Source organism: Acanthaster planci, linkage group LG18 (genome assembly GCF_054643075.1).
Source record: "Acanthaster planci isolate LZ-2023a linkage group LG18, COTS_SCS, whole genome shotgun sequence".
NCBI lineage: Eukaryota > Metazoa > Echinodermata > Asteroidea > Valvatida > Acanthasteridae > Acanthaster > Acanthaster planci.
Genome location: NC_141794.1, coordinates 10,269,019 through 10,296,873, shown reverse-complemented (window position 1 = coordinate 10,296,873; position 27,855 = coordinate 10,269,019). Strand labels below are relative to the sequence as shown.

Here is a 27,855-nt window from a genome sequence, read left to right as displayed (position 1 = left end):
GTTTGATAAACTGTGTAAATCAGCGAAGAAGAAGAAGAGTACGTGAAGGCATTATGTTCCAGATCCGTTTGGAGGTACGTCTTGAAGAAATGCCTCTCATCATTTCCAGTGTCCAAACCCAAGACATATTTTTAAAAGAGCTTTCAATGTTTCCAACTTTAGAGTAAATCTTTCAGCATGTAAACTGTTGGCTTCGAGCCGCGATACTTATAAATCACTGACCTTATATGGCAAATTTACTGCGGAATGGATATGGAGCGGAAAAAATTCTTCAATAGGTAAAACACCAATATTTACCATAAAACAACGTGTACAAAGAAGACAAGACATTGTGGAGTGACTACTAATGTATCAACACTTTCCATTTCAAACCTTAAAACCAATCACAGTTTTGGAGACTTACAGTAAGAATTACCAACGTTTTCAAATTAGGGTGAATGTTTTTTTTTTCTGAATATGCAAAAAGAGGGCGAAGTCGCTGTTCAAAATGACATAATTTTACGTACCCTGGGAAATTCCGAGCTCTTGCCGTAAACGATCAATTACGTGAACTGATTGGCCAGTTGACGGCACAATATTTGCATATTTTTGAATACACTGGGATCCCCAAGGAACGCCCCGGTACAAAATGAGCGGCGCGCGCTGCCTGCAATTCACTGCCCGTGCCGTGGTGCTCACAGTAGAACCCTCCAATCTCGATCGGGACTCTGTGTTCAGAGGCATCTGCTTCCAAGAACTAAAATGACTACTCAAACGAAATCGGGAAACGTCCCTCCGGGTCAAGAGAAGAAACTTCAGGTAGGTTCACCCTTTGTGTGTGATGATATTTAACAGATACAATTTTTCTGTTTTCTGTAAAGCCACAGATTGTCACTGTCATTTTTTTTAACATTTAAGGCTGCCTTTCTGTACTTTTGGGGTCTGTCTTGTGGCTGGTTGCTGCGTTTCACTCTACAATTTCAAGGAACCAACACTCGCCTCAATTAACGCTATACGGACTCAAGATGCACTGAAAACGCGCATACCGAATAGCGCCTTAAAAGGTGTTCAACCGTGCATTATGGACATTAATTAAATAGAGTCCAGTGGTTAAAAACAAGACCAGGCACTTGATACGTTACATTCTGTCTCGCTTTGGGGGTACAACTTCGAAAACTGGATGCACCTAACCACTGCGTGTACTCATTATAATTGTAATATTTCAGCACTGATTTGAAACTTTATATATAGGCCTACTGCTGAATTTACCTTTTCAAGCTACGCGTAACGTTTTCCATACGTTACCGTTAAGGCAGCTAAATATCTAACTCTTTGCTGGGTCGGACGACAAGGTATCAAAATCTGGCTGTTCTTTGTTGAATGTTGAATGCTACAATTTTGTCGACTCGTAGAAGTCGCACTGTCGAACTAAGCAGCTATTTGCCGACGTGCACATAGACAAGTTTTGACTTCACCTGCCCACACGGTTTAGTTATTTTCATTTCAACGCTTGGACGTGGTGGATCAGCAGATTACACGATGGAAAATAAGGACCCGTAAGGCTCACTCGCGCTGACAGCCCCTATGGTTTACTGTTAACCTGCTGACAACTTACCAGCCGAGAAATTGCTAAATCGCTGCATACATTTCTTTCAATCACGCAGGGGACGATTACTGGAATCGAGCCATTTGACAAAGCAGCAGATGTGGCCGCCCTGCAACAAATGTTACGTACGTATATTATGCCAATGTGACCTTTCACTACTGACTGAATTGTTTCTCGCGAGGCTTGCACATAAAAAGCATAAAAAGACACTTCGCTGATAAAACAGGGGCATTGGTAAAACAACCTCGTTTCCTGGTGTTACTTTATTTCCAGCTTTGCGTCCAATTATATAACCTGGAGAGGAAACTTTTTTCCTGTATCCTGAATCGATATAGCAGCACTAATTAAGGCAATGATTGTAGTGTCGTGTATTCGGTGTTTATTATTACTATTATTATTTATTTATTTATTTAGCATCAAGAACAATAGCACAAACAATACTATTCACTAGTCAAGACAAGGACAAAACAGTGCCTGCTATAGATGCCAGAAGAAAAAAAGTCAACTGAATGACTGTAGCCCAGAGGCCTCCTCCTCCAACACCACAGTCATTATATAAAATCATATAATACGGGCGATTCGCAATAGTGCGCCACCAAGAGTTTGCAATGCGTTGGCCAATCATAACGCGCAAAATTTGTCGACCCTTTCCAAACGCGCACTGGGTCGACAAATTTCGCGCTTTGTGATTGGCTAACGCGTTGCAAACTCTTGGTGGCGCACTATTGTGAAAAGGCCGTATTATATATAATTTTACACACCGAGACAGAAACAGTAATTAAAATGCTAAAATTACAGGCAGTTAAAATAAAAAAACACTAAAAAGTGTAGTAAAACACATACTACTCTGATAAAAAACTGAAAGTTAATGAATTCAACATGTTTCCATATTTCTGTGAATTATTATATATCCACTTTCTCCATTTTGCATTTTGATTAAACATCTATTTATATAAAAATGTGACTGAAAGAGATTTTTAATTTTTGTTTCCTGAATATGTTACGCTGACATTTTAAAACAGACAATGCATACTAAACTGCATGGTCAGATAACAGACCATTCCTCATTATAACATACGGGATATGCACGTGATCCAATACCTAGGTGAAAAGCAGGTAGCGGTATACAGGCGCACTTCTCTTCACAACGCGAACGAGGTTGTAGCGTTCGATTCTTCTGGATACATGACGTTACTTCTTCGAGCCCTCATTGGATAGAATTTTGCCTCCACGTGAGCATGGCACGCGTTGGCAGAATGGAAGTGTATCCGCGATTAGGCCGGCTAAGTGTGGGGCATTACGTGCCACTATGGGAAGTGGCAAGAGCCATTAGATTATGCCTTTCACGGCGTTGCGTGCTACTTGCCATCCGCAGCCACAATGTGCCAGTGCGGCGGACGCATCAGACATTCAACCGGTGTCAGCTAATGGCCGTTGCCTGTCGTTGTTCAAAATGATCGCATAATGTCCGAATGGGCAGTGCATAACCACGGTGCTGCAGCAACAGCGCCCGGATGGGAAGCATGATGCAGGTTTTGTGTTGGGCTCACCTGTTCTTCTTTGGGCGGGGGTACCGACAGATTCGTTAAATTTTGACCGCATCCCAGGAAATGGATGTTGAGGTCACCTTACGGCAATTTTGTATTTAGTTGGGTAATAGTAAGAGTGAAGTGAGCTTTCTTTTGATGTATCACCGTTCTGGTATGTCACTCATCTCGATGTCCAGACAAAAATAGACATGATAAAGCATGAGAAATGGTCAGGTTCTCTTAGATGTAGGCCTGGCGGCGTATCCAGCTTGTTTTTTGGGGGGGAGTTCAAAAGCGAATGCGGCTTCGGGCTCAGTCAACATGATGTTGCGGAGAAAAAGTCAAAAACCTTACTCACGGTCCCAACATCCCTGCCTTTATGTGCTGGTGTTGTTTCCTTAGGTATTTGGTGCTAATATTTAATAAATATACTGATTACTTCTTTCCTACTCACCTATGAAGTATATCATTTGCGCGCTCACAAAAAAATCCGTGTGGGGGCGCCCCCTGTTGGATACACCACTGTGTATCCCACATTGTGCAAGGTTCTTGTACAGGGCTCCACATCGAAATAGCTCCTGGGACATGCGACTCTTGTTAGGTTCGAGCACCTCATTACCTCTGTGCAACTGTGGTGCTTGGAATACATGAGTGGGATTTGAATCATACACGCTTGCTGCTTATACATCTGCTCCCTGGATCTGCGTCTGAACCTGCGGGACAAAACACAAGAAAGCGAATTAAATGTCTTATGACCAGTGAGCCGTTTACCATCACTCCTGTCCATTACAACATAACTGAGCGCTTGTGGCCGTATTGGAGTTGTCGTTTAATTTGGTCTGCTTGAATGGGCAAAATATTGAAAAGCACCACCATGAAATATGTAAGTCATAATTTTTGCCTTAAATGAAGCAAGATAACCATTGCTGCTTTCTGTGGCCATGCGCACAGTGCGGCGTGATGTGTAAGCGCCATTTTAAGGAGATTTAGGCATTGCGCACTAGGGGCAAATACCGCAGATATGCATGGCGAAAGGGGTGTTTCAAAACATAATGTAGCAATCTGGAATGAAATCAATCACTTTCTGACATTTATTTGACTTTGTGGAGTTAAAGATATTTATGAATGAAAACAACAGTGCAACTAGAAACTTTTAATAGTGTAGGCCTGCATTAAAGTCAGGCAAGAGCGCCGAAAATGGACTTCACCTTTGGCTCGGTCCGTTGTTGTCCCCTGCCCCCCCCCATTCAAATTGGAACGTGCTAGTTTAAAACCGCTCCATCAAACTTTCAATTCCATATTTTTAGGTCCAAAAATAGCTTGTGGTCACTGATTGCTTCTCTCCCGTCTTTGAACAATTTTTTTTTGCAGGAAATGCTTCTTGCGAGACGGCCTTGGCGGACTTTCTAGTCCGCCGGAGCAACCAACAGCGCCAGGAGATCCGAGAGGGTTACAAGGAGGCGACGGGAAGGGTGAGTGTTTTCCCGCAGTTTCCACGTCCCTGGAAGTGTAGGGCAGTGTTTGCGATGTCTGCGGTGCAGCTGGGCAGTACATTTTTACTCGTCCCTGGGAATCTGGTGCAGCGCTTCTAGTGTGACGTTTTGACGCGCTTTATTAATCAAGTCCCTTGAAATCCAGGGTAATGTTGTTGGGTGTGAGAAGCAGGACAGCTTCACTGAAAAAAAAATTTTTTTAAAGCATCGCTAGTAAAACAAAATTCTCATTATAATCCCCGCCCCTTTTAATTTCATCAAAATTATTTTGACCGCGGAAGAGTGGCGACGATATCATTATACCGACAGAAAGAAGCCAAAAAGACAGTGACATGATTAATTTTGATGGTGATGATGCATTCAACAGCTGTGGTTCCTCGGTCGATTCCTTACATATCCAAGTGGCTGACTTCATTTGCGTATCGTTACACTTCAAATTTTACCCGAGAAATACATCTCTTGGAGTGTTTTTCCTGTCTGTATCAAATCCGTCTGGTTTACGGCCCTCTTTCGTGGGAAATTTATGACGATAACGTTGAAATTTACCAAGCCGTCATAGAGAGAATTTAGGTTGAGGGCGGCGTTATGGAGATGACACGGGCAAACTGGACACAAATGTTCGCCGTCATGACAGCTGCTCGTTGCAGCTTTCGCCTTCCTTTGCTTTTAGGCCATGCTGTTTCTTCCTCGAAGATTCCTCGAAATGGTCAGGGCATCTTTTTGAACATTTCGTGAGCACTAAGGCCGATCTCGTGTTCCTCACAAATTTGACCCGGCCCAGCCGTCTCGATTCCGCTTTCGGAAACGAAAAGAAACATATGCCAGGATTTTTGGGGCCGCATTGGCCGCACAGCCGCCAACCACACAAGACTGTGTCATGGTTGGCTTATTCTGTTATATGAGGAATGTTATTTTTCGCTCTTTTAATCGGAAAAAAATTGAATAATGGACTGACGGCTACCGCTACGTGCCAGTGCAGCATAACCAGCATAGCGACGCGTCCATACCAGTGATGTGACTCCCAAAGGTGACGTCAGAAGGTCATTGCATATGATTATGACGTCATTACCTTTTTCATTTTCTGAACTCAGCGCGGGGGTTTGAAAGATCTGTCCGACGGCTTTTTTCTCTCTTTTCCCTCACGATATTTGAGAAATCGTCATTTTTTTTAAAAAACAAATATATTACCTGAAAGTTAGCCAGAAAAGAGCTTTACAAAGCCGTTATACAAGTGTCCCGCTTTTACGTCCGCCATTTTCCTGCAGGAATTTTATAATGCAGCTTCCCTATCACTTGCCTCATACGGAGCATTTTGGTTCCCTGTGCGAATGTAGGAACTGATGCAAGCCATCTGCGACGTGACTTCGGGCAAATTTCAGGACGTGGTGGTCGGTCTACTAGACGATTCATTGCAGTTTGCGGCCCGGTGCCTGTACCAAGCGATGAAGGTAATCAAAAGTCATCTTCACGAACCTTGATAATCTCTGAATCTGTGTCCTGAAGTGTTATTCCTGTTTTTAAAAAAAAGTGACGGCACTTTTCGAAAAGTAAGGCTGCGTCATTAGAACATATATTTGTCAGGTTTTTTATGATTTCGGTGATAATTATTACCGAAAATGGGTCACTTGGGGGACATTCCCATAGGAAATTTTTCAAACTTTACCGTCCCATAATTCAATATTCCCTGATCCGATCTTAACCAAACTTTGCATATTTTCCTTTCAGACCCTAATCTATCATCTCTCAAAATGTGGACGTTAAAAAATTTCCTCCTTTTGGTAATTGGAGCATTAGGGTGACATTGAAATGTCTCCCTAATGGCCGATGTCTCCCTAATGTTAAAAAATTCACCACAAAATGTCTCCCAAGTGACCTATTTGGAAATATAACAGTATAAATAGTCTTGTGCTAAGGTTTAGTACCATTTGTCTGGTCTCTCACGCGTGCGCCCAAAGGATTGATATCGTTTTGTTGAACTACGTTGAGCACTTGCTACTGATTTTGCGTCCATGTTTCCTGCATCTGCGTGGTCGGAACCCGTCTGGCCTACTGTTGTTTGTTCAGTGTTCTTTGATTAATTCCTTGCTTTCAGGGCCTCGGGACGGACGAAAAGGCTTTGGTCGATGTGCTCTGCACCAGAAACCGCAACGTGGTAATGCAGTCAGTAATGTTCACTTACATATCCCAATTCATACTTGAATGGTGCCATGTCGCCTTTTTTCTGTACTTCCCAAGTTGATTGATGTTTCTTATGAAGTTGCACCTGTACCTTTTCTCTGTATTATATTCCATCCTGTTCATTGCAAACTTTGCCACTAGCATTATAATCGCCATAATGGACGACACACTTTTCGTACTTCGTGCATAATTAATTTCATAATTTCTCATCCTTTCCTGATAGGAAACTCTTGCCATCAAAGAAACCTTCAAAGATAGTAAGTCTTCATTTTTAACATCAATTCTCCTTCCTGAGGATGTGATTTAGAAATTCAACGCAAACCAACCCGTGTGTTTTCTTTTTAAAAGAAACATGAAATCATCGACGGTTACAGAGACACTTCAGTAAAAACTTCAATTATCACATTTATTTTTTCATAACTTAAATGTGAAATGTTTTGTGTCACAAACCACAGAGTTGTATTAATGATTACTTTGTGTCAGCCCGTCGCCTCACAGTTTTGGGGCTATGTCCTCTTTCTTCAGAAAGTCTGTTGGCCATGTTGACTGGACGGATGGCAGAGGCAGATGGGGGGGGTCGTAGCCCAAAACAGAGCCATAAAATATATCATATTTTTTAGTGAGTCAGATTGATTTCCCTTCCACCCGAAAGCTTATAAAATTCCTCCAAAATGTAGCCTCACCCTGAAATAATTTCCCCCCCCCGAAAGGTTGCCCCACCCCCCTGGATCTGCTTTTGACGGCTTGTCAGTCAAGTGTTGGCAGGCTGGCTGGCTTGTTTAACTGACAGTTGTCTTGGATACTACTCAGTCTTTATTCCACTGATACAGTTTACAATGTTGATTTGGAGACTATGCTGAAGCAGGACACCAGCGATCCCTTCTTGAAACTTCTCCTGACCGTGGCTGCCGTAAGTTTATCGTTTCCCGCTCAAGAGATTTCGTGAAGCAGGGACCACTAGGTTTGATGTTTTATTAACCTTACGCCTTGCACTCAAGTCGTCATGCGTCGTCTATAATTCAAGTTAGGCGTCATTTCAAATTTCCCGTCGGTTGACTATAGGACAGGGCCATCCGATCGATAACAGTCACTTGGTGTTGAGTGAATAATGGAGGGGGGTGTTGCTCCACTGAAACCACATAGCCTTGGAAGTAATGCAATGAAAAGGCATTTATAAGTTAGAATTGGACTCTTGAGAACACTTAACCTTGATAGCCAACCGATAATAAATGTATCGGTCGGACCGTTCTGTCCGATACCTACCCGATAAGAATTTTGAAATGGTGCCTCACGCGCTGGTCAGTTGTAGCAACGGTTTCATTGTGATCATCCTCGGCTGCTTTTAAGAGACTTGTTATTCATATTTTTAAAATATTGACCCTAGATTTGACTTGTTATGTAACAACTGGTTGACTTCCAATTGATTTTGGAAGGCAACTCAAATTTGGATCATTTCTTCAGGAACAAAATGCAGCCTGCTGTTTGTAATGACGGATGTCTTCACAAAGCATTTCATGAAAACGTTTCAAGGATATGCTCTTCCAACGGAAACAATCAAGCATGCAGTCACCACAGCCTTTCGTTTACTTGGCTAAAATTGACACCAATCTTGAGAAATAATTGCCTCATAAGACAGCGGGTATTTTGACCAAGGCAAAAAGATTTAGGCAAGGAATCTCGTCGAGTATAATTATCCAATGATGTTCTGGAGTTCTATGACTCGAACTTATTACATAGTTTACTTACCAAAATAGCATAAATGACACATTCCGTGTGGCAGTTAATTTACATATGGAATAATGTTTACATGGAATCATGTGTCACTACGTTATAGGCAAACCGTGATGAGGAACCTAGTGCTGATATAGAGACGCAGGCCCGAAAGGACGCAGATGCGCTGTTTAAGGTTAGCAAACGACCCATTTTCCATATTTCCGTGAGCTGCTAAAGACCAGAGGCCAAACTAGCAAGAGTGCCTTCCGACGGGAGTGTTAGAATATTATGCATTTCGAAACAAGCGTGTATTGCTTCATTTCCAATGTGTTACGTATATTGTACGCGTTTTGACGCTGTTGTAAATTTTGCACTCAACCCTTCCTATTAAACACGCCTCCGCTTTCCTATTTTGCAAATTGTAGAACAAGGCCAGGCTGCGTCAGGGTTTCAACCTCTGACCCTACGATTTGACCCCATATGTCATAAGTCAACGATCCCAGCAAGTTATAAGCCTTTTTACACTGTCAGTCATTTGTTTAGTTTCACCCGTCTCTAATTCATTCTTACCGTTTCCAGGCAGGGGAAGGACGCCCAAGTGGTTCCCTTGACGACGACAAGTTCATTGAGATCCTGGCAACCCGCCCTCTTATCCAGCTCCACTTGGCCACGTTCAAATTCTATGACCAGGTCTCCGAGCTTAACTCAGTCTGACTGGTTTTGTGACCGCCCCCCCAAAAAAGTTTCCCTGTCTACCTAGAGCAGAAGCACCCCCTCATCGGTTGAAAAGAGCCATGTTGGTGGGGAACGTAGATAGCCATGCGACTATGAAGCGTGCATTTCCTAGTCGTTCATGAACCAGCAAAATTCAGTTCCGACCAAAGGAGCCTCCGGTGCTCAGAAAAGTGCGCCTTCTCTTGGTCCAGCTCGGGGCTCATTAGGATTCTGTGTCAGCTGTCTTTTAATCAATTAATGATTGTCTTGACCGTACCTCAGGAGCTACGCACGACAGAACACAGTCTCATTAACGATTCCATTAAGATAATATTGTAAAGCAAAAAAAAAAAAAAAAGTTGACGTTCAGGACTGACAGCAAATTGGTGTTTTTCCCAATAAACCGAACATTCAACCCCCGTAGAGTGCCATCGTAACGTGTATTTTGAACTGTGAAGACAGTTGCGTAACTTGAAGTCATCTATACAAGACATTTTGCCGTTGCATTGTATTGCACAATATTTCCTTTAGTAAAGTTTGTCCACCGTTTCCTTTACAGAAATCGAAGAAGGGGGGCATCCAACGAGCTTTAGAATCGGAGAGGTGTAGCGATGCGATAGATGGCTATTTGGCTCTCGGTAAGCAATCATCTCTTACAAGAACCAAGGCCTACTCTTGAGAAATTTAGGGTGTGTTCGCCGCGGTTACTCCTGTTAACAAGAGTAGGATGCGGGCGCATAAAGTACACTCGGGTGGAGGAGTACTCCTCTCTAACGAGAGTGTACGCTCGCTGATCCGCAGGTCTTACTCGAGCCGTTCGAGCGCTCAGGAGTTAACTCTTGTTAACACGTGTAGCGCGCTCGAACGCACCCTCACTGAGAGCCGTGCCGTCTTGAGTATTTCTGGGCAAGCGCGCTTATATTAAAGTGACAAAGCTGGTGAGGTAACTTCGTGAACTTGGGTTATTTCCAAAGGTTGGGAGGGGATCCAGTTAAGTAGTGGACGGGACAAAAACATGGGGGCACATTATAAACACTCCTCTACTAGTGACAGGGGAAGTTCGACCGGCCCTGAAAAGCACTCACAGCAAAGTTTGCCTGAATGAGTTCGCACTATGGTTTGCACCTTTTATGATGTGCCCCTCACGCTTTTAGTTTAGATAACAAGTGCGTGCAGTTTCCGTGCATGAGTTTGCGCACCTCACGCTGTTTGTTGAGAACATGTGCACGCATACCCAGCTGTGCGTCCCTCGGGATGCTGTTTTGCTATGTAACAAATCATCCTTTGTTTATCTGTCTCTTTCAGTGAAGACAGCAAAGGGTGAACTGGTCGAATTCTACGCCGACCGACTGCACCATGCCATGAAAGGGATGGGGACGGATGACAGCTGTCTCATCCGCACCCTGATCTCGCGATCCGAGGTGGGCAACCATTGTAGCCTTTTCTCTCGTCGTCATTACGACAGCCACTCCCTTCACGACTTTACCTCTGTGACTAAGCCGAAAGATTCTGCTTTCCTCTGTCTCTTCTCAATGTACTCCAGCAGTTTTAGGAACAATTTTGATTAGAAAATTGGAGATCTCAACTGACTGACGCCCTAAAATGCGTGTGTCTGCAGTGCGATATACGGTGGCCAAAATTACGGGGATCAAACGGGGTCAAGCTTTCGAATCTGTTCGCCTATTATGTTTCAGTGAAGTCGTTATTTGTATGTGGTATCTATGAGTTTATAAAGATTGTTTTTCTATCCTGATTTACAAGTCGTGGATTTTATTCTTTAGGCCTAGGGCTCTTTGATCTCACTTTCAATAGTTCTCACTCACAGTGACGACTTTTTTCTATTGTGCCAAGTTATTTTTTCAATCATTGCATTTTCCTGTTTATTTGTTTGTTTGTTTTCTTTCCTCACCTAGATCGACCTTGCTAACATCAAGGACGAGTTTCAGGCCAAGTATGGCCAGTCCTTGAGCAGCTTCGTCAAGGACGACACCAGTGGCGATTACTGCAACATCCTGGTCCGAATTCTCTCAGGTAGCCCGCCCGCCAAACCTTAAATCAGAAAGAGTACTTCTTTCAAGAACGAGACATTAGATTGTCGCATGAAAGGAGATGACGGGCAGTGGTGATTTTAATCGCACGCCTTTAAAAAACAGAAGAGAATAATGTAATAGGGCAAATGTGTTTAACTTATTTGGATTCGTTGGTATTAAAACTAGACATAATTAATTGGTGGTGGAAACACCGTATAGTTGGATTTCAGAACGATTAGCGTTATGTAAATTCTGATTTATTAACAATAAGATGAAACACAAGTCATTGCGTCAAAAATGTTGACATTGCTCCTCTTTCTTCAACCGAGTTCACCGTAAAATTCACTAAAATTGTTAGCTTGCCTTAGTGGATTCAAAAACTCTCCACTCTTCGTCCTGTACAATGTAAGGCAATTGCTACTCAACTACTTGCCCACTCTTGGGCAGATCCGGAACCAACTTTGGGGAGATGACTGGACCCAATTGGAAATTGCTTCGGGTAAACTTTTATGGCTCTTCACGTGGTTGAGGCTTTTTCAGTACACGATTTCGGAAAAAAAAAGGGAAATGAAACTTACAAAAAGAAATTCACCTTCTATTTTTCCCCCAACAAATAAAAGTAGGGGGCTAGAGATGGCCATTGCCCCTCTCCGACCTGCCCTTCGTGCCACTGGGGTCAAAATCTATCACCTGTCTCATTTTTGCACGACTCTTTCCCAAGGTTGGTAACTCGTCACGCAAACTGACCAACAGTTAAGCCCATCCCGCGATCTGTCCGGTAGAACAATGCCAACAAACTCGTCTCAAGTTCAGATGTTATCTAAATGTATTTGCACTTTACAAAATGAGTTTTACGAATCTATTTTAACCTATCGTGTAAGCCTGCTTCGTGATACTGATGTGTAATGCTTTTTCGAGTTTTCTTAATGGTTGTGGGGTAAACTGTAAGCTGTCATTATTAAGGTTGAAATTCCTTTTCTTTTATTAATTAATTATGGCGGAGCCTGCGCTAGGATGCCTTTGAATATACCTGAATAGCAGTGGTGTAAATCTGGAAATTTGGAGGATGGGGGTGGGGACAGGTGGGGGGATGACTTGCCTGGCCATTGAAATTTGAAAAGCGGGAGGAAGGGGCTACACCATTATATACTGTATAGAGGGCAATGTTCATGATGAAGATGCACATCTGTAACGTGTATCAAATTCATCTTATATCAGAATTGCGTATTTATGGCTGTTAAAATGGTTTTCACCTTTTAATGACATTGCCATCAATTTAGTTGTTGAGAAATCCTACATTTTCTTCGCAGTCCCTTATTTTTGGCTCATCGCAAAAAAAGACAGGGGATGATTCAACAGACCATGTCCCCACCTCAAAACCATAGGGGAATATATATTTACCCCCATCCCCAGGGATTTACGCCCATGCTGAATAGTAAAACCGTAAACAGTAATTTAGAAAAGTCTGTTTATCTTTTTGTAGCGTTCACAGGCGGTTAGCGGAATCTGTTGAAATCATTTTCATCAATGATGTAAACGGACATTTAGATTTATTTATCATTAAACGGTTTCGTTAAAATGTTACCCAGGCCATTATTGAATTGTTCTTTGGAGGATCTCGATTGTTTTTAGTCACGTTTTGGCTGAAGTGAAGTGATTGATAATGATGGAGGTACAACGCTTGCGCAACTTTTTTGACAATGCAATTTCTCTCTGCCGCAATCGTGTCGTTAGAGGGCGGCAGAGGGCAATTTTGAAATGTACTCACGATCCACTGTAGATTCATGAAAGAAGACCATTATTTATCTCGAAGCTATTGAAGTACCCCTTTTTTAAATAAGGGGTGAGAATATTCCTACTCAAAGATTCCCAGCCAGAAATTGACTCAGTTTGTTTACCGTCTGCTCCACAGCTAGCTGGGGGGGGGCTAGTCTCTACCCAAGGCGTTACTTTCATATGCGATATATTTAGTTCGCCTTGTAACCGTAAGGGGGCTCACCATAGGCCAATTACGTAAAGGAAAGTCTTGTAGGGAATCGCATTTTCAGATAACATTCTCCTGCTTATTAAAGAAGTGCGTACAGAGTGCTGAAAAAACCGAAATGCCAGACCAAATCATTGTAGGCCTACATTAAATTTTGTCCAACATTTTCCCGCGATTTCCAAAAATTTGTAGCCGTACCCGTAGACCTACCCCAAGGAGGGAGATTTGCAGATCATCCCTCGTCCACTACAACGAAGTGCATATTTTGCAGTACTTCTTTTCGGTTTTGTTTTGTTTTTGTTTTTTTTTATTTATTCTCAAGTAGGTAATGGGGAGTGTATACTATTACCTTTTCATTTCTTCTGTTTGTTCTTCTTTGTCCGGGGAATTGGCTTTTTTGACTTGAGGGGGATGCAAATTTGTCCGTATTGTTACGTTTTATGTTGCCTTTCTTAGGGGGGAGACTACATTTTGGGACATCCCTTTTGGAGGAAGTCAAATGAAGTAAGCCCCCAAAATACCCTTCTGTCATTATAAAAAAAAATGGTTCATTTTTATTCCGAACGTTCTCGCAAGTGTAACCTCAGGGCCGTTCCTATTACTTGGCTACGACTAGCAGTTTACGTATAAGTCTATAGGAAATACCTGCAACCGCAAGTCGGTGGCTCGCACCCATACCGATATGTATACCCACTCTTGTTATAGCCGGCTGAAGCCAAGTGACACGGATATGGCTTGTGATAGCGCCCTCATTCAGTCGGTGAAATCTTGTACCCAGACTTGATAAGAAATATTTGCAGATTACTACATTTATCCTTGGTCACAGCTTATTCTGGAAGCCAGACTAATTTCTCATTAGCTACAGACGTGACAGAGCAGAACAACCTGACAGGGACACATTCTGTCATTACCAAGATACTTTGCCATTTTCTTCTTTCCAATAATGTCCCAAAAAAATGGCACTTCACAGGGTCAGACGATGGAGGCGTCCGAGGAAGGTGAGCTGGAAGACGGAGAGATTGAGGACGAAACGGGGTCAGAAAATGACCACTTTGTGCCAGCTTCCACTCCGACATGCCCAAAGAAACACATTCCGTCGTTGATGTCCGTGAACGTTGCGCAAAAGACCTTCTTCCGCAGGGGAGATCCCCCGCGGTCAAGTCGATATTTTCCACGACCGTCGAGTAACTACTACTACCGTCCTCAGGGTGGCAAATACCCGGCAAGTTCAGCAGGTGGAACTCAGATGCTAGATCCTTTGCACACTAGTAAGACTAAGAGGTCGCTAGAGAGCAGAGAATTTGGGGGAGGTATTCACAATGTGTCGAGCGAAAGCGGCACATTGGTGAAGAGACGGAGAGAAATGAGCAAGGATGTAGAAGACATATTGAGTGAACGAAGGTTACCAAGGAGTGACTCTGTCAAACAGACAAGACAGTGTATCCTTTGTATATCAGCTCTGGGCATCTGTGAGAATGACATCGTGTAAACATGTACATTGTTGCACTCACTGGAAATTCGGAATGGAATTTAGTATAAAATTAAGAATAAAACAAAAATGTTTTATCATTAACAAGCAAATCAAAATGATTCCTAATGTAATCATCTAATGTAACATACAAGTACATGTGTATATATTTGTGTATGTCTTTTATTTAATGCATATTTGCAAAAACTGGCACAGTTGAGCAACATCAAAATTGCAAATGTTGAATAAAAATTTTGCGGGTTTATACCTTGAGATTACACAGGGGCTATCCCTAACAGTGCCAAATTATCTGATTTCAATAAGGTTTTACTTACACCCTGGGGGTTAAGGTTAACAGGCGTTTGATGGGTACTTCAGGGCAAAGCCTCAAGGCACCGATATATTTGATTTTCCATTCTGTCTCCCTCTCCTGTGGGAGAAAATCACGTCGGCATCAACCCCTTGACGCACATGTGCAAGCAGTAAGCCGGAAGCGGACACGACGACGGCCACACGCCAAGGAGGGCCTCGGTAGGGAGTCGAGGGACAGCAGAGGCCCCTCGGAGCAGGATGAGTACGAGGCTCTCCTGCGCAAACACCACGAGGTGCAGGAGCTGATCAAGCAAGAGGAGGAGAAGCTGACCTCGGAGAGGGGGAGCCTGGATGGGGAAGGGAGGGGAAGGGAGAAAGACCTGGACGGGTGAGAAGGCTCGGAATTTCAAAAAATGATTCTCTCATCAGTCAAACCCTCCTTCATTCATGACAGTCACGGACGGTCAGAAATTCTGTTCGTTTTCCCCTGCAACTCTTTGTAAACAGGCTAGTTTTTGACAGCATAGGTCATATTTCTGGTTGGTACTTTGACAAGTCAAATTCTACCAAGGAGGACTCCTAGACACAGTTTATCAGTCAACAGACAAAGCACAGCTATATCAAGTTACATCTAAGTCAAAGCTAGTCAGTTCTGTTTGTATATATCGTATTTTGTCAGGGGACTCTGAAGTGATTAAAACAGTCACTTGAATGAAATAACCAAGAGGGCAACTTTGCCCAGAATCGGTCCTTCTTAAATGACAGTTCATTGATCAAACAGCCATTTTTGGGTCTGCAACTACAGCCATTTACAAAAGTTTAGGACCACCCATAGAAAATGCATCAACCTGAAGGAAAACCAAACTTAAACCAATCAATCATGGCAACTTATGTTTATTTTCAATGTGTACTACATTTCCATGATTTGACATGTTAACAGTCCAATATTCAGTGTTCCCTCCTTTATTTCTGATTGCTTAGACTGGCTTTTTTTTCCCAAGCTGCCTTACGGACAAAATGTCATACAAGACCTGCTTTTGCAAAAAATGTCATTGAAATTGGTATAGCACTACACTGATGTTATGCACTACTGTAAAATCATGTTAAGTAATCATTCAGTGAGACAGTGTAATGCAGGCCCAGTGACAGAAATACCAATCAAATTCCAGGTGGACTTAAACTTTTGCAAATGACTGTATTTATGCAAGGTTTTATTTAAAGAGCCAAGTGGTCTTTCAGTAAGCCTTATGCGAGTTAAATTTGAATAAAATCTGGTACACCGAGTTCTTTAATTTCACGTGAACATAACCATTTGAATTCTCCACACTGAAGACACTGTTGCTATACCTAGTGATTCGGGGCACCTTTTTGCTTACATAAGAGACGCCTTGCACCAATATACACTGTTTTCAATGGATAAGAAGGGCACAAAGGAACCAGTCCATTCCAGAGATGGTGGTCGCTATGCAAAAGTTTGCCACAAATCACAAGGTATAGCAACAGTGTCTTTAGTCTGGGGAATTCAAATTGTTATGTTTATGTGCAATCAGATGACTCAGTGTACCAGATTTTATTTAAATTTAACTTGCAAAAGGCCTATTGCCACAGTTGGGACTGTCCCAACTTTGGTTCAGAATGATGTCATAGTTGGTGCGTGACAGCATCACTTGGATACTGTGAAGTGTGAAGGCCAATCAATACTTTAGCACACCTTGTTTAGTTTGGCGAATCACTTTACATTGTGTAACTGCAAGTTAGATGTTGTGTTTTCAGTAGGGAAGATTTTTACTACCACTAAACTGTTCCGTGGCTATCTTGACCACGCAAGGCTGTAACTCAGTTTGTGACTTTTGATACTAGGTTTAGCCCTCGATACACAGACGTGTATTCCCAATGTGTTCTCAGTGTGGTCGCGGAGTTGCAAAAAATGTCACAGCTTGCTTGGGTGGGATTCAAAGTCTCTTAATGATTCGACCACCGAGTTAGCTGGGATTGAATTGGCTAGCTTGAGTTCGATCCAGCAGAGGTTGCTGCTCGCACTAGTCAGCAGGAAGTCATGGGTTCGAATCCAACTGGAGCAAGTTCTTGATTTTTTGCAACTGTTGGACCATACTGAGAATACAGTGTGAATATATATATATGAATATATATATAAGTTGTAGTAACTGGCTTTGACAATCTGCTTTTCTTTTTTTTTGTTCCTTTGGGTGGTCTGTTTTGTGCACATCCAGTGGAGAAACAGCTCAGGGGCCATCCAAGCGGCCAAAGTCAAGGTCAAGGTCGCGGTCTGGTTCCCTGAAGGAGGAAGAGGCGCCTACGCAGGACACCACCGTTGAGGACAGCAGTGATGCTGAGATTGTGGAGGTAATTGTCTGTTGGAAAGAGGGTAGACAGGAGACCTGACCTCATAGGGTGGTTCCCGGTCCTTTCTATTGTCCTTTGGACTTCAAAAGATAAACAGCCAGGAGCAGGCAGTGAGTCTGCATGTTGGAGTAATTTATATACAAGTACATATACTGGGGAGGGGCCAAGGCTTTTGAATATACCAAGAAAGAAGCTGCAGAGGATCAGTTTAGACGCAGGAGGGCACTGACTGCCCAGAGCCCCATTACCCAAGCATTCCCGTGCCCGAGGTGTTCCAGAGCGTGCCGCTCTAGGATCAGCCTCCATAGTCACCTGAAGGTGTGCCAGCGACTTCCATCCCATTGATTCTCGGATTCAAGGAACCAGCCATCGTCATCACATATACTGGTGGTTACAGGTAGACGTGGGTTGTAATGCTCCGGCAGTAAGCCACTGGTCTAATTGGATAGTTTCCACTTTTCGTCTTCACTGAATGCATGAGAAATTCTGCGCGTTGCTTAGTGATAGTTTAGTAAAAAAAATCTTCAGGGCCTGTTTGTTTCACGTGTATCGCGATCAGTGGTCTGTCCTTGGTGCACTGACATCAGAATCCACCTAATTGATAGCGGGAACCAGCCCGAGGATACGTTCAAAATTTGCATCTTGGCATGAACAGAAAAAAAAACCATTTTAGCACGTTATGGGTGAGCTCTGAAGACAAATGACACTGCGTTCGATTGGGATGCTGCCATATTTATTTGAAACTCTTTAACATGTTTAAGAACAAGCCCGCAACCCCAGAATTATTTATACTGAAGTTCTCATTCACGTGGTATACTATGGCCAAGTTAAAGCGACAACTGTAGTTAACCATAGTTTGACCAACACCACCCAGACTGTAGGCAATTTAGACTATTCTAGTCACTCACTTCAGACCAGGCCCCCTGCATGGTCGCGCCGCTGGCTGTACAATAACCCCTTTCATTTATCATTACGGAGGGAACCATTCACATGTGCGAGATTTCAATGACCACGTTATCTGCAAGAATCGCAGCCAATGATAAAATGTGAATAATGATGAGATGTTTAAAACAGTATGCCAACCCGGGTCGTTCGAGTGTATATTGAATTGCAGGTTCGCATTGTTAAAAAGGCAGCTGATTATAGTCCTAGTCAGTCTTACAGTCCCCTACGGAATCAGGGATATGACTTCTTAGGATTGTTTTGGATTCAGGATTCACCTGATACGACCCCAAATTTCAGGATCTATAGAAGTTCAATCATTCAGGTTTGCTACTCTTTTGCCCTTGGTATAAAAAAAGCTGGTGCAAGATTATCACAGTCACAGCCGTTTTGGAGAAATCTTACATATGTCAACTGGCATTGTTACATAAGCCGAGCTTTCGGTAACTGAGTACCTTCTTCAGGGCAAGCAGATTCAGTTCTGCTTGCCCTGAAGAAGGTACCCAGTTACCGAAAGCTTGGCAATCATATGTTTCAGAGTACTGATTTAATCTTATATTCTTGTCGATATTCTGATCACGATGCTATGCAGCCCTTCCATATTTCCTTGTTACATAAGCGTTTGGAAAGCCCTAAACTTTTAAGAATAATACAGTCAAACCTCGTTAATAAGAGGTCCTTCAGACTTGGCAAATTACCTTGTTATAACAGGGACCTGGTATTAACAGGATTAAAAACAATGAAAAACAAAGGATTGGGACCTAGAAATTTCTCTGTTATATGCAGAACCTAAACGGTGCGCTTATTAACAAGGTTCAACTGTACATGTATGGTTGTCACTATCACAGCCACTGTGCTGGATGTTTCATCAATCCTTCGTCGTCCTCCGATCTTGCCCCTGTGAGGCCTACTTCCGAGGTCATCAACACAGTGACATGCCGGGGCCATTCTGCCTATTGGAGGGACTTGGCCTGTATTTGGGCTTGGTTAAGGATGTCGGCACACATGCCATTCTTTATCTACTGTCTGGGTCATGTTCCAGCTCATGACTGCGTGTTCAAAATGACATAACAGTAGACTCTATTCTTGGGTCGGCCATGTTGAAATGAAAAGCTAGGTCAGCTCTTAATACGTAAAAATTTATAATAGAAATGAAAGCAATAAAATGGAATTTCAACTGGGGACGTGGTTACTCAGAATAAGAACAAATTTGTGGTCAAACATACCTCTGCGTTTTCAGCCGAGAAAATATTTAGGAAGAGATGCTTGGAATGCGCGCCAATCATAAATTAGTCTGTCGCCATCCTGAGCAACAGTTCACAATTTATTAAACGGTTTAAGGAATAAGATAAAAAATAACCATATGCAGCAAGGTATGAGACGGAGAGAAACCCCCCTGCTTTGTGTTGGTCATTGTCTCGCAGGAATCTGGGGAATTCCTTTCAGACATCTTGGGGGGATGTGTTAAGTAACAATAGTCTGGAATGTGTATAGGGATTGGACATGTTGGGGGGGGTACCCCTCGGTCTCATTTCTTGCTGGGTATAAAAATAACTTCTTTCTAGAATAAGGCTTTGTTTGTAGCCAGCAAGCTGTGTCCGTATTGTGTTATTTTCTCTCTAAAATCTGATTTATCTTGAATATTTCTTTCTCCTTGAAGCAGGTCAAGAATCAAGCCAATAAGGAAATCATCGAGATTCCTGATGATGACGAAGACGACGATGAGCTCCTGCAGCTGAGGCGGCTAGCCTTGGAGTCGGCCACCAAGAATGTCGCAGCCAGGGAAGAGAAAGAGAACAAGGCCCACAAACACCGAGCTGACAGAATGTCAGGTACAAATGAAATGACAAATGAAATGACAAATGAAATGACAAATGAAATGACAAATGAAATGACAAATGAAATGACAAATGAACATGGGCGAACGAAATTGACCGGGACGGTCATTGAAAAAGCAACCAGTCAACCACGGAACACCCTGAGCTAACAGAATTTTGCTTGTTTGAAATTGATAAGACGAACAAAGAAATTGACTGGTTCAGATTGGAACCAGGAACCACTGAAAACACTGAGCTTAAAGAAATTATCAAAACCCAAAACTTGACAAAAAGAATTGGGAAGGAGCAAGACTTGAATCTGCGATCTTTGAAGCTGGCTATTTAAAAAAACGCTCAGTAAAATTGATACGAATACAGAATTGGGCTGAGAAGGATTTGAACCTCCAAACTCCAGGGCACTCTTCTTCAACAGAGCTAACCAGCCCCATGCTTGTGGTCTCGGCAGTTTTTGGTGAGCATGGAATAGGTACATGTGCGATAATTTTGATCTGTGCCTAATTCTAATGTAACAGTGTCACCACAGAATGTGAAACTAGGCCAGTAAACTTCTGACAGAATGCACTGGCGAGATTAATTTCATTCTGCCATTCTCAGATATTGATCAGACACATGCCAAGGTCAGAGGAGAATGCTCTCTCTCCAAGTGTCAATGTCATGAGCACGAAAGCCAGAGTACAACCCACCAACAGGACTGTGCTTTTCAAGACTTAATATCTTCATAATTTATCTCCTTTGGACAGGTTGTCGGACAGTATGTGCTTTTGGTCAGACAGATATAACAGTTGCGAAAACATCTAATTTCTGACTATAAATTCATATTGTGGTGACCGAGCGCCAACGTTTCCCCACAGTGTGGTGTTCACTTATGTTTATTTGACCCTTTGACAACAGTTTTGAATTGTCTCAGATCAAGTCTGTTACTGTACATGTTTATTCACCATCTCACCGTTCAGCCATAGCATCCTACAAAGGCATAGTTCATTGTGATTGTTCACGTCAAACAACCAAAGCCTCTTTGAAAATTGTCGGTGCAGAGTCCAAGCGAGCCAAGCAGAGGGAGCGACGCCAGAAGGTCAAACAGCTCTTCCACAAGCAGAGCATCGCTGCCGAGATCTTCAAAGTCCACGGGGAGCAGGAGCGCTTTACCCAGTTCATGGACTTCATCATGAAACAGCGCCGGAGTGCGACGTCAACCCCAGGGGTAATTTCTCTCTTCCTCGCCTCGAGAAAAAAAACCCTCCTAAGAGAATAAAATCAGAGAGATCAGTTGGATTGGTATCAGGGAGTGTCTTGTCAGAAAGCTTTACAATGTTGTGACAAGAGCATGGCATGTTCCATTCAAGAGCACCTGCTGTTCCCACTGGAAACTACTAAGGAACGGTGTTTGTGCCCAAATGGGAACCAACGGCCTGTTTCAACCCATGTTTCATGGAGGCTGCTGCACAAGAAAAAACAAGCTCAGGAAGGCAGCTTTTCCTCATATCAGCCGATCTTTTCAAAGTTCAGTTTCCAAGTATCATGTTTGCCATCAGCAATTGAAAACCAATGTACAAAGTTCTTTTCCAGCTTGGAACTTCTAATTTTGTGACTCCCAACTTGCATGCCAGATTATAGGGGTGCTAGAATCCAGTTTGTTATCTGCTTTCAGCTTTTTTTGTTCACCTGGTCTGTACAAAAGTATGAGAAACTTTTTACGTTTCCTGTTTTTGCTAGCTGTTTTCAGCTTTAATTATAAGTGGCCACTCACACCCCCACTGATACCAGTGTCGTCCCTCAACCATTTCCTGCCAGATGCTTTTATAAATGCGGTGCCTACTTACGAGCGATTTTTCAATATCTTTGGTTTTCAAAAATCTTCAAAAATTCCTATCTTTTTTCCCTGAGTACCTAAACCCCATGGAGTGACTGTCTGGTTGCTACTCTATTCTGACAGACAACATGCCAGAGTATTTCAGTCAGGCCTGCTGCCTTGTAAAAAGAGCCCAGATTGTGTGGTGTTACATAAGTTTCTTTTGTTCCCGAAACTGGCACAGTGCGCTGCTGGTGTCTTTTCAATACGGACCAGATTAGCGTGCAGTGGTGTTGAATCGCTCATCACTGGAGTGCTGGAGCGCTTTTGTCCCGGCTGGTAATCCGCTCGCGCTGAATGCCACAAACAGTGGTATAATCTTTCAAAACATTTGTGCTATTGACAACTGAAAAAAAGTTGGCAGTTCCAAGCAGCTCGGTCTTTTGTTCCGAATACGTTCTTTTGTTACAAGGCCCACAGCTCTTTTGTCCGATTTCAGGCACCCTGGCCATGCGTACAAACCCAAGGTACCCAAAACCGGACTCCCCAGCAGGATATGGTTAAACTAATTAACTCGAGGCAGCATGAAAACCATCATGGTGCAGTTCAGATAATGTCCAGTGTCAACAAAGCCTATATTTGTTCATCGTTGAGAATACCACCGGTGCCATCCTGATGAATCAGCGACAAGTTCTTGTCGCAAATCCACAACCCTTTCAAATCCTGCACTTATTGTCAAAGAACAATGTTGAAAGATTTGGGGAAGGTCGGAATAAAACAATGATGATTTTGTTTTTCAACAGAAAAGCGCGAGAAGGTCGCCCTCTGTAGTCGGGGAGTTCTCCCAGAAAGACGCGGCCTCCAGCAGCGGGGACGCACCCAGAGAGTTCCAGTACGACAACTACGAGGAGGTGGAGATGGAAGTCAGCGAAATGGAGGAATCCCCATGTGAGAGGCCAAAAGGGGGACGAGGTCGGGTTGGGATGAGGTTCCAAGATGGGTCCAGGATTAGATTTTTGAGGGGTGGGGGCAAATATTATCAGGGGGCGGATAGGACCAAAAAGAATTTGAAGATTGCTTTTTCGTATTCCAGTGGAAATTTTCAAGTTGTTAATAAACTTTACGGTAAAGAATTCTCGGTCGTTTGTGCGCCTAGTTCCGTACTCGTACATACAACCACAGAGGAAGGACACAGAAGGTGTTGCAACTCTGGCACTTAAAGTTCTCGGGGATCATCGCCGTCCCGTCAAACCAACAACAGTAAACATTCCAACACTGCCCGACTGCTGCCTGCAGCTTAGCCAGACAAGCAGGGCCAGCAATATCCAAGAAATACTAGCAGTGTTTTGCTTGCAGTTAAATACAAATTCTTGCTGTGAGCAGGAAATAGAGAAAAATCCCTAATGTTAGACCTACTTTTGCCATCATGATTAAACTTTTATTTGGATCCACTGCGTCCAAGCAAAGTTTGTAATTTTGTTCTCTCTTCGATTATTCCGATACATCGGTTTTCAAAGACTTGGTACGAATTTGGCTGAGACTGGCCAACAGAATGTTGACCATTACTGACCAGGTAAGTTCATAAAGGACAAAATGTGCTATTTCATCACAGGGAGTGATCGTGAAATCTCGTAAAATCCGCTTTTGTACAAATGACGCAGTACAAATGATTCAAACAAAACATGAAACCTTGTAAACAACCGGGCTACTTATTCCCAAAATAATTCCAGAAGAAAGAGCTCATTAAGGGCAATGACTGTACATATACAAGCATTAAATTTGATGTTGTCAGGAGATCATACCAAGTACCAACAAAGGCATGAATATTCAATGTCCTATACCTTTGTTCACAAAGTTTTAAGGATGCAGATTACTAGCAAAAGATTGCAGCGGCGATCATGGGGTACAAAGGGGCTTCACGCTTGTGAAACAGATGGTACGTAGCAAGCGCTTGCTGTACTCTGGCTATGGACACACTGGGCGTACCAGAAAGCGATAATTAGCCAGATGTTGTAGCCCGGGCAGTTCAAACTCCTTCCGTGTCCTTCCTTTATGATGTAAAAGATTTGATGTGATTTTTTATTTCTCTTGTAGCCTTGACTCCAGTTGCCGAGACTCTAGATCTAACCTCAGATGTGAGTACATTTGAATTTATGATTCTACTTTTAGCAGTACATTTTCTTCTGCCCAAAACAATTGATAGGGGAACTTTTTTGGAAGTATCATTGTGTAGTTTGTACTTTGGAGTGGTGTTCAGTGGGTGGATACTTTCTTATTTTTGAACGTGTGAGCGTTTTTTTTCATCCAACCCGTGAAAGTGTTGCGGCATCTTTAAGATTAGCACTGTTCCTTTAATGCACTTTATACGTTCATGAGTTCAAAGGTCACACTTTGCCCTGTACTTTTGTACCTGTATCACATTCGTGAAGTTGTCGGCACATGCTCAGATTTTGTAGATTGTGGTTCGTGTCTGAAGATTACAGGCAATGGTCATCACTCTCGTTAAGCACCAGTTTTTATGATTCTGTATCTCAAGCACTGCAATCATTTGACGTCAGTTTGGAGGACTTTAGTGAAGGCTTTGTCATGTTTGTGTGACTTGTCACAAGTGTTGTTTACCACCTCGCCTCGTATTAACGGTGCTATATTTTCGCCCCAACTTGCATGGACTTGGCATTACCCGTTTGTATGAATAAGCCTAACCTGGGGAACTTTTTGCCTGTGTTGAATAAACTTGGAGTAAAGTTGAGCATTGGATCTACACTCTATACAGCGTGTTGTTCAAACAACTGTTTCTGCACAACATTTTCAACCTGAACAAGTTTCTTGGTTTCGAGCATCTTGTCTAGAGAAGCCTTTTGCCAGTCAGTTTTCAAGTTATTATTAGGACAAATCAGGAAGCCAGAAAAACCAAACAAATAGCATCAAAATGAATGATGTTGCTCAAACTTCTACAAAATGGCTATGAACATTAAGGAGTGACTGGACAGCAACTGCAGATGAGCATTGGGGTTATTGGGAGAGAAAGTTGTGATGATTTTGGCAGTAAAAATCTAAAATGGAATACCACAGTCAGTAAACGATGTGGTGTTGGAAAATTTTGTGCTCTTCTACCGAGTGTGAAATCATTTTCCACGTCTCCCAAACAGGTACAAGCCGTCACCAGCTCGGACCCAGATGCCCCCAGCAGCGCCAGCAACTCCACTCCGGGAGCTGCCGAGGCCGTTGCCACAGGCAACAAGGAAGACGAGGCCGATGCGGAGCACGACAAGGACGAGGAGGAAGAGGATGTTATGGCATTGAGGGAGCAGCTCCTCCGTTCCCTAGCAACCAAGAGAGCCGCCCGGGCCCAAGCCAAGGAGCAAACTGAGGTAGGCTTCAACTCTGTGTACAAAACCTTCATTTTTCCCCAAAAAATAAGTGTTTGTACATTCTCTATCTTTGGGCACTTGTGAAATGTTCCTTTGCAGCTTTGATTTCAGACTTTTTTCCCAGTATTAAAGGACAGCTATGGTGATTTTACTTAGCCACTCAAAAATTGATCTTGTCAGATCACCTGCTTTGTGAGGGTAAATATGGGAACACCAATTTCCATTTTCATAGTTGCTCTTCACATCTTTGAATACTAGTATTCAACCTCAGGTGGAAAGAAAATGATGTTACATCTCACGTTGTGTGCCATTCAAAGACACAGCTTAATAGTTGGGCTCATGACTCATAGCATCTGAACATTCCTGACATCATCTCAGCTTTCCCACAAGTGGTTACAGAATTTTCTCAGCCCTGGGAGCTCCATTAGCTACCCATTCACACTCCTGGATAGAAGGGTGGCATGCGCATGTGGGTACAATGGGTTGCCCAAGGACACAGCTTGTAACCGGCCACAGGATCCACCAATCACCAAGCCCCTTCAAGGAATTTTTCTCTCAACAGGTTCAGCAGGAGGAGTACACCCCAGAGGAGCCTTCTGTTCACGGCCCGACCTACCACCCGTCTCCCATCCAGCCGGCCATGTCCAGCATGTCCACCCCTCTCGGTGAGGATGCGACCCCCACCTCCTCGTCTCCCAAGGTCTACGCTTCCCCTCTGTCCACCCCGAGGACCCAATCTCCAACAACGAGTCTGATCCAGGGGCTTCCCAAGCAGCCAGTCGGAAAGGCAAAGCCAAAAGTGGCACTGCCAGCAGTAAGCAGTTTCTGAATTGAGTCAAGTGCTAGTTGTAGTAGTAATAGTAGTAGTTGTTTTGCTTCAACAAGAAAACAACAAAAAGACAACAAGAAAACAACAACAAAGCAACAACAAGAAAACAACCAAATAACAAGTAAACAACAAGAAGACAACAACAAAGCAACAAGAAAACAAACAAAAAAGCAACACAAAAACGAGAAGACAACAAGAAAACAACCAAATAACAAGTAAACAACAAGAAAACAACAACAAAGCAACAAGAAAACAAACAAGAAAGCAACACAAAAACGAGAAGACAACAACAAGAAAACAACCAAATAACAAGTAAACAACAAGAAGACAACAACAAAGCAACAAGAAAACAAACAAGAAAGCAACACAAAAACGAGAAGACAACAAGAAAACAACCAAATAACAAGTAAACAACAAGAAGACAACAACAAAGCAACAAGAAAACAAACAAGAAAGCAACACAAAAACGAGAAGACAACAACAAGAAAACAACCAAATAACAAGTAAACAACAAGAAGACAACAACAAAGCAACAAGAAAACAAACAAGAAAGCAACACAAAAACGAGAAGACAACAAGAAAACAACCAAATAACAAGTAAACAACAAGAAGACAACAACAAAGCAACAAGAAAACAAACAAGAAAGCAACACAAAAACGAGAAGACAACAACAAGAAAACAACCAAATAACAAGTAAACAACAAGAAGACAACAACAAAGCAACAAGAAAACAAACAAGAAAGCAACACAAAAACGAGAAGACAACAAGAAAACAACCAAATAACAAGTAAACAACAAGAAGACAACAACAAAGCAACAACAAGAAAACAACAAGAAAACACGAAAACAACGAGAAGACAACAGTAAGCAGAAAACAACTTAAAAAACAAGAAAACAATTAGAAAACAACTAGAAAATAACAAGAACAAAACAACATCCAAAACAAGTAAACAATAACAAAGCAACAACAGAAACAGACGAGTCATATGCATTGGGCACACATCATCTGAACATTTCTGAGATCAACTCAGCTCCCTGGGGAGTATACCAGCCCGGTGCTGCCATATCAAGGCACAAACGGCTAGACACAACTATATCCGCCCTCACTGGTACCCCATTTCCTCCTGGGTGGAGAGAGGCACATAGGGGTGAAGTAACAAGGCCAAGGTCACAACGTGGAACAATCTGCCGGGATTCGAAGCCCCCCGGCCCTACGATCAGACGCTGCAAACCCGAACCGTTACGCCACGTTTCCACGTGGTAGTCGAGTTGATGCGGACGAATTACAAATTGTTTCCAACACAGAATTTTAGTCCCCAAGTTGCTTCTCGACTTTCTCCAGATTCCCACCCATAAGCCCGTGGTCATCAAGTTTGATGGAGACAGCGACTCCAGCGAGGATGAGCTCTCGCCGCAGAAGCCCCAACTGAAGCAGATCAACTTCCTGGACCAGTTCCTGAAGGAGGCGAGACGGACTGCCGACGTAAGCGAACCGGCAGTTTGTTTACCAGACAGGCGGCTGCATTTGCATCCACAACAAACTGGTACCCTGCGCGTTCTTAACTTACGCGGCCCAACGTAGCAAAATCACAAGTCACCAGAGCCATTTTAAGTATTAGCATCGGGAAAAGTACCTTGCACGGTGGAAATCAATCTGCTCCGAACAGGAACTAGAGAGCGTGTTTTTACACAGAAATGACGGTCCTTTGGTGGGA

At 42.9% G+C, this 27,855-nt stretch overlaps 2 protein-coding genes across 4 annotated transcripts in view; both read left to right on the top strand.

Moving 5' to 3' along the window:
- The first annotated feature begins 642 nt into the window (after positions 1–642).
- LOC110978743 (annexin-B12-like) lies at positions 643–12,826 on the top strand. The gene is made up of 12 exons (XM_022233980.2): positions 643–798; positions 1,644–1,710; positions 4,486–4,586; positions 5,942–6,055; positions 6,700–6,759; positions 7,009–7,042; positions 7,616–7,695; positions 8,620–8,691; positions 9,078–9,188; positions 9,772–9,850; positions 10,518–10,633; positions 11,126–12,826. The coding sequence occupies exons 1-12, from the start codon at positions 742–744 to the stop codon at positions 11,264–11,266; spliced, it is 1,032 nt and encodes a 343-aa protein (XP_022089672.2). The 5' UTR covers positions 643–741; the 3' UTR covers positions 11,267–12,826.
- A 1,245-nt stretch (positions 12,827–14,071) lies between these two features.
- The window catches only part of LOC110978652 (zinc finger C3H1 domain-containing protein-like), a 44,908-nt gene continuing 31,124 nt past the window's right edge, over positions 14,072–27,855 (top strand). For 2 of the 3 annotated variants that reach the window (XR_015428232.1, XM_022233802.2), the window contains exons 1-10: positions 14,072–14,665; positions 15,178–15,394; positions 17,238–17,370; positions 19,973–20,144; positions 21,185–21,351; positions 22,743–22,887; positions 24,034–24,074; positions 25,089–25,310; positions 25,873–26,124; positions 27,483–27,623. Coding sequence is in view for 2 of the 3 variants with exons in the window: in XM_022233802.2 (XP_022089494.2) it covers positions 14,170–14,665; positions 15,178–15,394; positions 17,238–17,370; positions 19,973–20,144; positions 21,185–21,351; positions 22,743–22,887; positions 24,034–24,074; positions 25,089–25,310; positions 25,873–26,124; positions 27,483–27,623 (1,986 nt within the window). In the remaining variant the exon portion in view is untranslated. The remainder of the gene's footprint in view (positions 14,666–15,177; positions 15,395–17,237; positions 17,371–19,972; positions 20,145–21,184; positions 21,352–22,742; positions 22,888–24,033; positions 24,075–25,088; positions 25,311–25,872; positions 26,125–27,482; positions 27,624–27,855) is intronic. The other variant, XM_022233803.2, reaches the window with a different exon arrangement.

Excerpts from the sequence above, each read along its gene's own strand:
- LOC110978743 (XM_022233980.2), top strand. The coding sequence starts at position 742 with ATGACTACTCAAACGAAATCGGGAAACGTCCCTCCGGGTCAAGAGAAG. Across the intron at positions 6,056-6,699 it reads GCCTGTACCAAGCGATGAAG|GGCCTCGGGACGGACGAAAA; the intron begins GTAATCAAAAGT and ends CCTTGCTTTCAG. Across the intron at positions 6,760-7,008 it reads GCACCAGAAACCGCAACGTG|GAAACTCTTGCCATCAAAGA; the intron begins GTAATGCAGTCA and ends CTTTCCTGATAG.